This window comes from Apis dorsata, unplaced genomic scaffold, assembly GCF_000469605.1.
Source record: "Apis dorsata unplaced genomic scaffold, Apis dorsata 1.3 scaffold_92, whole genome shotgun sequence".
NCBI classification, from domain to species: Eukaryota; Metazoa; Arthropoda; class Insecta; order Hymenoptera; family Apidae; genus Apis; species Apis dorsata.
In genome coordinates this window covers 1,023,052-1,032,547 of record NW_006263390.1, presented here as the reverse complement: position 1 = coordinate 1,032,547, position 9,496 = coordinate 1,023,052, and the positions used below count along the sequence as shown (strand labels likewise).

Genomic DNA, 9,496 nt, shown 5'->3' with positions numbered 1-9,496 from the left:
GAGAGAGAGAGAGAGAGAGAGAGAGAGAGAGAGATATTGTTTAAAAACGTTTATCGCGACGTTTCTCGCGCATCGATTTTCGATTCTGTTTCGTTTCGCGATTTCCAACCAGGCGCCATACGCCTTTTATCGACCGCGAGATAGTAGAGTGCAGCGTTGTGTGTGCGTTGTGTTACGCGCAAGTTCACGAGAACGAGAAGTGGATGGTGGAGAAAAAAAAAAGAAGAAAAGAAAGAAAGAAAGAAAGAAGAAGAAGAAGAGGAGGAAGAGGAGAAGGAGAAGAGGAGAAGGAAGAAAAGGAGAAAAGAGAGGAGAAAAGGCCGTGAGGCCCAGGGCTGACCGGTTCATCGACCTATCGTCCGGTCTCCTTAGTCCCTCGTTCTTCACCTTTCTCTCGACACTTGGTTTCTCTTTCTCTCTGTTAACTCTTTTCTGTTAGCCCCGACTGTTCCTGAACCGGCAGGAATCTCCCGTCTCGGTCGCGATACAAAAGACACGCAGATTTTTGGTCGTGGAATTCTCATCGCGTTTTCTAACTCTAAAGCGCTTTAGTTCCTCCCTTTATTCCATCCTATCCTTTTTTGGAATTTATTTCATCCCCTTCGAAAGGAATTTTTTCCATTTCGAAAACAAAAATTTCATTCAGAAAAAAAAGGGATGAAAAGTTTGGAAAATTGTGTGGAATAGTCCGAGTTGTTTAATTACGAAATTACTGCAATTGCAATAATTTCATACATTCGTGAATGTTTTCGTTACATTGCAACCTGGATTGCAAAATTGATATGTACTCTCGATTCGGATATTCGATTGTAGTTACGCATCTTCTGTTAATCGCAGTTCATCAACGTTATCAACATTCCTCCGGTCGGAAACGAATGATTCATTGTTTTAATCTTCCTGTTTACAATAATATCGAGTCGAATTGCAGCGATCGTTAGAAACGGCATACTACTTATATACACGGAGAAGAGTTATTCATATTTTTTTACTCGAGGAAGAGGATGCAAAGGAGGTCGTGTGAGGAACGAGATCCGTGTGAGAATACATTTTTTCCAGTACTTTGTCCCTCTTTCACCGCTCTTCCTTCTCTTCTCTTTCTTCTTCTTCTTTCAACTGGATCTCCTTTCTTCTTTCTCCACTATACAACGACTGTTGTCCTCCAAAAGCAGGATACCATTAATAGATAGATTGTACGTCTTCGAAGCTAATCGGTGCGAAATTAAACCGGTTTCGAACGATCCCCTCTTCCACTCTCGTCAGCGTTGAGAAAATTAATGAATATCGATTTCAATGGGACGTGGAACACGTTGGTCTAAAACGCGTTGGAAAGAGATAAGAGCGTGGAACGTCACGGAAGGAATACACGTTCGAATTCTCTTCTTTTTCCTCTTTCGAATTTCTTTATTCCTTTTTCTTTTCTTTTTTTTTTTTTCCACCCTCGTCAACTTGTCTCGCAGGATTTTACGCTACAGAGTTTTACACGGTTGGAAACAGGTCTGCTTCCACTCCACAACCGATGCTCCACATTTTTATCCCGACAGGTGAAATTCAAGGTACAAGAAACTTGCGAAGTAGAAATAACAATTTATCCACGCTCCTTTCCTGCTCGAAAATATCGCGCTTATTGTTAGATTTTCGTTGCGATATTTCCTCTTTCCTCTTCTTTTTCATTGTTTAACCATCGACGGGGACGATTGTGCGAGTTATTATGGATGAAGAAAGGATGGAAAGAAAGAAAGAAAGAAAGAAAAAATTGTCTTTCTTTCCACCTTTTCTCGTCGAAACGGAGACGATGACGGAAAGAGTTAAGTACGTGTACATTGTCCTCGGTAGTCACTTCGCCGGCTTGTTGTGTGGAGCTTCGTTTTCTCTTTCACTCGAGTACAGGAAACTACCGTTCTTGAGAAACTCGGAAGCTTCTTATCTTAATATTTGGAAAGAAGAGGGAATGAGGAAAAAAAAAAGAGAAATTAATAATTATTATAAATATTTATTCGAATAATACTTGGATTACGGACACGTTCTGATTGGCTGTAGAAATTTTTTGCGATTGTTTAATCCACGTTTAAACGATAGAAAGAAAGGACACGGTGATTACGAGAATCTTAAGGAATTCGAAAGCTTTTTATCTTAGTATTTGGAAACAAAAGAGAGATTAATAATTATTATAAATATTTTATTCGAATAATTACGTACAGTTGAACAAACGTCTCGTTCTATTTGATTGTAAAATTTTTGGTTTAAAATATAGAAAGAAAGAAGACGGCGAAAGATTATCTATAATGATAATTGGATACGAAGGAGAGCGCGAGTTAAGTCGTAAATAATATTGCGGTAACGCTATGTGAAAGATCGTTGTTTCTTTTCTTTTTTTCACGGAATAATGTCGCGTGCCGAGACCCTAAAACCTCGTTCGAGGCAGAAAGGCAGGTTGGAAGAAGGTCGAATTTGCGATTTGTAGGACGTTTGTTTCGGTTAGCTCTGTTTTTAAAAAGTAAACAGTTGAACTCATTATCTAATACGATCGAAACATAGGATAAATTTCCACACGCCACTTAACCGTCCCGGAATGTCGTTAAACTGGGAACTCACTGATGCGTCCACGTGAACTACAATAGTCGGTTTAACCATCGTGATCATGGCGCACGAGTTAATGAATCATTAACGGTCGTTTCTGTCAGTCCCTTAATGCCTCTTAACCCTTGGGAGTCTGTTTCATATCCGGCTAGCCGTCGCTCGTTTGCGTCATTGCGGTATTTACTCGCATTCGTTACTTACGAATCTTTTTGAAAGCGCTTCGTGGCAAACTTTGCCACGATCCCCTTTGTTCCCTATCTCTCGATAGATTCGCGATTATCTACGTTTGCTCCAACAGCAGATTGAATTTTCCGCAAGTTGGCGCAATTGACAATGATTTCGTACAGGTATCCTTTAATTAACCTCGCGCCACTTTGCCTTGTTTATTAGGGGAAAAAGTAGCGGATTCGACGTTATTCAAGTGGCGATATAAAAAGGCAGGTATTAACAAGGCTGGAAAGGAAGATGTTTATCTTGTTGGGAGAATCCTGCGGTTTCCCGTGTTTCAATAAAAATTTTAATCAAATGAAGTTATTGCGGAAATTTTCTATGCGAGTGGAGATACAAGATAAAGATATTCAGGGAATTTCGTTCGAGGAATATGGATAATAATAGGTGGACTGGTGTACATAAACTGTTGGCCCTGAAGTGCGCGTTATTATTTTTCGAGGACGATAACGCACGTTTCGCGAACGTGACCCGACTGCGACTAGTTGACATTCGTCCGGGCGAAAAAGTTTTGTTCGCGCCTTCGTTTCGCGTCGGATCCACGAATAGAATAATTTCGTTTCAAACGTTCCTCGTACGCCCGATTGCACCCGTTTCCTGATTATTCCTGAAATCGCGCACGATGATCGCTTCCAGATACCAGAAGAAAATATATTCGAACGTGAAAGAAGGAACTGCCTCGACTTTCTCATCCCTGTGCTTTTGTTGCACCGGATGAAACAACGAGTCGACAGAGCGAAAAGCAGTCCCGTTAAATGGCGTTGAGCGAGCGAGCGAGAGAGAAAGAGAGAGAAGGGAGAAAGCAGTTCGATGTTTAATATTCAATAACAAGTATCTAATATATTCGCAAATATCGAAAGAAGGATAAATTCAGAGCAATATACAGTGACTCGCGAAAGTATTCGTTATCTTACAAGGAAATAAAAATTTTTATATAGAGCATAATAAGTTAGATATTTAAAATTATATTTAGAATTTATTTGTCGACTTGTTTTACAGCATAAAATTAAAATTTCATTTTTTTTTTCAATATATTTTCGAAATTTAAAAAATTTCGTTCCATTTTCCCAGCATTACAAATTATATTTAAAAAACGAAAATTATTTTATGAAACGTTGATTTCATTTCCTTAAAATGATATTTTGATATAAAAAAAATTTTTCATACATATGACAATAAAATTTCAGGAGGGATAAAAAATTGTTCGTTAATAATTTTTCATCAAAAAATAAAAAAGCGTTCAAATACTTTCGTGAATCGCGAGGTAATTTCAATAGTGATAAAATCATTTTGGCGAAAAATCAAATGCGTTAATTGCAATTGATTAACAAAATTTCGTCATTGGAGAATGAAAAAATTGTTCGTTAATGTTCAAAAAATAAAAAAAGCGTTCAAATATTTTCGCGAGCTGGGTAATTTCGTGATAAAATCGTCTCGGGAGAAGCCGAGTCGTTGGCGATAAACTGATGTATGGCGGAGGATGACGTCATTTCGTGAGGCAGCCACAGAATCGAGGCTCCTTTCCTCCAGCCTCCCCTCTGCCAGGATAACCTGTTCTAGCGTCCTGTTTCATCGATCCATCCTTCGCGCCGGAACTGTCGCCATTTCTACGTGAAAACTTCAATTCTCTTTCCACGATAAAATATCGGCCAAAAATTATTTTGAAACGCATCGAACGTGACGCGAGATAATAAATCTTTTCTTACGATGACTGTAACACGTGACGCAATACAACTACGAGTTTTTCAAAATAGATATATCTTCGTGGAAATATTCCTTGCGAATCTTTTTCCATGAGAAAAATTATAATTACTACTACTCGTATTTTGTTCGTTTTACGTAACAATCTCTTTGCTGCTTTCGTAATATATACGTTTTACTTTTAATTTCCGCGTGGAAGCTAGATTTTTTTTCTTTTTTTGCGCGAGAATTATTGAATACACGAGATGAAAAAAAAAAAAAAATGTGAATAATCATTTGATATACTGTGTTGAGCAATTAACAACGTCATTCGTTTCTTTGCAATGTTTAACGTCGCTCTTCCTAGTTTTCCATATATCGATTTATTATCGATGTATGATATTATGTATATTTGAGAACGAGAATTTTTTCCACGTGTATCAATAACGATGACTAATTGTGTGAGTAACATCGTGCAAACACGTGACGAGAATTAAATGCTCACAATCTATCATGTTTTTTCAATAGATCGTTAACGCGTGGTTCGAAGATGATTCCAATCAATATTTAATCAAATATTTTCAAATAATTATTGGAATTATTAGCGCCGGCGTTGTTCTCTTCTTTTATTCCAAAAAAAATAAAAGAATCGAGAGAAAAAGAAAAAGATATTCGTATTCGTAATTGGCGGTACGTTTTCAAAGAAGTATTTTAATATTTATTTTTCGCACGGTTAATATTCAACGAGGGGACTCGATGACTAAGAGACGACTACATAGGCGGAAACAAATCATCAGCTCTAAATTGATATCTCGCGCATTCTACGAGATAGTCGCTGCTCTTATCTTCCTTGCACACTGAGAGTGATTCTCGTGAATCGCGAACTCGAGATATTGTATCATTTGATTCTCGATATAGCATTTTATTTCCTCTCGTAACTAGCATCTTTTCTTTATTTCCTTAAATATATATATTTATATATTATATATATATTAATATATATATTTAAATATATATATGTTTTTCGTCGAAAATTATTTTGAACTAACAAAATATTCCTTCGTTGCTCGCACGATGAAAAACCTTTGGACAAGTTGATAATATGCGTACACAGAGCCGTCTATATTCGCAATGCATACCTAACTACATACCACGCATGCGCACGTAAACTACTTTTATTGTTAGCAAACTACGAAGAGTAAACTTATGTGCCACGATTATATTTTCACTGCTCTGGTAATCGATACGAAATAGTATATAATAAGTAAATAAACATGTACCGCATATATAGGTCTCTTTATATGGAATAGTTGACTTTTTCCGTTAAACCGATAAAGTTGAAATGTCGATAATCAAACGGTGACGTTTTACTCTCGCTTCGACGTATAGTCGAACGTCCTTTCGCATTCGCGAATCGTATCGGAAGAGATGTACATAATAGGTGTACATGCATACCTGCATGTGGCGTTTTAAACGCGATGCATATTGAACGACGCATAACGAACTCTGCGCGTTATCGGACGCATCCATTATATCCGTTAACGGACATTGTCTGCAGTTATGTAATATCGCCGAATTACATGCACACACACATTATTTAAGGATAATATCATACATCTGCATCTAGCTCGATTTAGATAAAATACAAAACTATTTATCCATTTTTAAGATTTTAAAATAAAAAGATTTAGATAAAATACAGAATTATTTATCTATCGATTTTTCGAAACTAGTAGAGAAGAATGAGGGAGCTGAGATATTTCGGTTATATTTTTACAAGATAAAAATAATCGGTATCGTGTTTTCAATTGTTATCGATCGTGCCACTCTATCATTTTAATGACATCTGCGAGAATGAACAGTGTAATTCTATATATATATAATAATATGTATTATCATTATTTTATTATCTATTTCGATTATTTAATTTTCAATAATGTTGATTTTTTTATATTAATCAGATGATATTTAAGAATATGTTGTAACAGAAACTTTAATATAATAAATAGAATATTTTTGCAAATTATATGTGTCGATGAGAGTTATTTCAACTACTATTTGTTGTTGCAACAACTTTATTACAAATGTACAAATTGCTGTCTTTTTAACAATGACTAAAAATCTATTGCAATATATTAAATATAAAAATTTTAAAATAAAAGAAATTTAATATCAAATTAATCAACAATGAAAAGAACAATTATTTTCCAATCGTTTTTTTACATATTTTCTCAAAATCAAAATCTATATCAATATCGCGTCATTTACTAGAAAGTTTCCATTTTATTTTATTTTATTCGATCGTACAAAAATCTAACGTAATTTTCGAATTATAATAAAGCACAATGAATATCAATTGACAGCGATGCTCAAGATTATCGAATTTTCAAATAACGAAATAGTAAGACACGACGAGCGACAAGATCTTTTCAATTTCACTGGCGGAGAACGTCGTTGATGGAGATGACGGCATGCCTTGTTATGGTTGTCCGTAATAATTACGATACGTCGTGACCGGTTACTTGACCGCGACGTTTCTTCCGTCGTCTACCATCATCGTGCAGTCTACGTCGATTATGGATGTTGAAAAAAAAAAGCATTTCGAACGAACGGTCGATCCCTACTTCTCGAATATTTAGTAAATTCCATCGATTGTTAGGTACACAGGAATGCACACGAAATGAATAAATTCAAAGCTTTGCTTTGTCACGAATAAATTCGTGAAATGGCTAAACGAGAAAATATATTATTACTTGGAACAATTTTGGATTCTAAAATTCAAACAAATACGAAAGTTGGTATGCAAAAATTAATTAATTATTTATTAAATTAAAAGCAATTGAAATTTATCGTGAAATTCATATTTTATATATTCGCTTCGCTTCGCTTTATCTTAAATTCCTTGTAACTCAATAAATAAACCTCGATCGACATTTTCATATACCAATTTTTGTATTTGTTTTTACCTTCAGAATCGAATTCCAATTCTTTATAACATACGTGATATAATGAACAATAATGTAATTGGAGAAATGTATAATTGGTTCGATAATTAATATTTCCGTTTATATATTCGCGTTTCTATTTGCAATGTCGAACATCTGTCAAGAAGAACCATTCAAGCGAAATGGTGGCCAGGAGATAGCGGAGAATGGAGAAAGAAAGGGTTCCGTGAGAGAGATCCGATGTTATAAGTGTGACAGTTGGAAAGTAGCAATGGGAATGATGTCATCGTACGAATGTCGGCAATGTTCATGCGCTGTAACGTACATTGAATGGAATCGGTATGCGATCACCAATAAAGATGAGAATAAACGAAGAAATCAATGAAAGAGATATATCGATACGTATATTTATCGTGCTTTGTTAAAGAGACAATAGAAAAATTTTGATTCATAATAGAGCATCAAAGAAATCACCACGTGTTATTAATTTATCTTAGTCCGAATCCTGTCTCGTCACTTTCGAAAATAATTCCTGCCCGACCTGACCGACCGAGCAACGTATCAAAGAACGAATTCGAATGTCGAATCGATAGCGAGAAATAATCCATCATCCTACAAATTTCCTGCAATAGTGCTCTATTCTAAAAATTCAGACTTGTAAAACGTCACGATCTACGTACAAAAGAAGAGATTATAGCAGCGAAAAAGCAGCTACAAAAAACGACGAGAGAACGACATCGCGTCAAGGTCTTTGTCGCTACCACGATCGTTAAACTAAATTACGCTTCGCCTCGTTTCGTCTCGTTTCGACGAGCGTTTCGTTCTCGAGACGAATTTCCCCACGCTTAGAAAAACCCACGGCAACGAACAATCGATCATCGCGTGAGAACGCGAGACGAACGCGGTCCGCCACCATATTTATCGGCGGTCGATCTACGGGTAAACAATCTCGAGTTTCTTATCGGGTCGAAACAATGGTGCAATCCTCGCAGCCGAGTGTAGTAAGTATAACGTTATACCAGATAACGTAGACAATGCGCTTCCGGTGTGAGTTTTGCGCACCGCCATCTACTCCACTCGTTTTCCGATCCTTCGGCCAACTAAAGTATATCGTTACACACCGATACGGGCGTGTGCAAAGAATTCCCTTTGTTGTCATTGGATCGTACGAAAACAGACGAAATTCTCTTTCTCTTCGTTGCATTGGTTGAAAAAAAATATGGAACGAAAGCGTACAAGTCGATCAAGTATAAGACGAGGCCGAAATTCTTCGATTACAATGGAATCGAAGCATCGTTTTCACGTGACAACAATGCAACAACCCGTATAGGCGGCCGTCGTGATTAGTCAGCCGGCTAACTCGCTTAAAGGCGTCGCTGTGATCGAATTAAGGTCGAACGGGAGTGGGACTTTTCTCGCCATGATTAAGTGGGTCGTTGCTAAAACGCTATTGGCCGATTAGCTTTATCCACGTTGACGGTGTCCCTTGCGTCATCATATTCGACCGGTGCTCGACCCATTTTTTTCTGGAATCGGATCGCAAAGGAAATCGATCTCGCGTGAACGACGAAACGAGCGGGAATAACGAAAGGAAAATTTTCGATCGATCTTTTCGAGAAAAAGGAAAGGTTAAGAATTTCGTAAGGCGAATAATTGCTTTAAAACGAATGGAGACGACGGATCGAAACGTACGTTTCGTTGGAAAGCCGATTGGAAACGATGTCTCTCATCTGTGAGCGGTGAGAGGATTCGTAATTCCCTATTCGTAATTTTAACGCGTTTGTCTCGTTTTCAGGACAAGAGATGAACGCCCCACCGCCGGTGTACGCATCCTCCTGTCCCGCGTTGCAGTCAAACCTGTCGCTGCACAGTTCCTCTTATTACAGCGAATACAGCGGGGCGGCAAGGAGGCGATTATCGTCGACGGGCGAGGCGGACACCTCGGCCACGTCGAGCTACGAGGGTAGCGATAGCTCTGAGAACAGCGACGAGTCTCGCCTCGAACCGGTCAATCAGATCGAGCGAGAGCAACTCGAAACGTTTTTCCGGGGCTTGAAATCCCAGGT

General features: G+C 37.6%; 1 protein-coding gene across 4 annotated transcripts in view; it reads left to right on the top strand.

Annotated features, from left to right (window-relative positions):
* Window positions 1–9,496, top strand: part of LOC102679358 — a 15,915-nt gene that overhangs the window by 5,088 nt on the left and 1,331 nt on the right. For all 4 annotated transcript variants that reach the window (XM_031508645.1, XM_031508643.1, XM_031508644.1 and 1 more), the window contains one exon: window positions 9,226–9,494. In XM_031508645.1, the coding sequence (XP_031364505.1) occupies window positions 9,234–9,494 (261 nt within the window). In that variant the 5' untranslated portion in view covers window positions 9,226–9,233. The remainder of the gene's footprint in view (window positions 1–9,225; window positions 9,495–9,496) is intronic.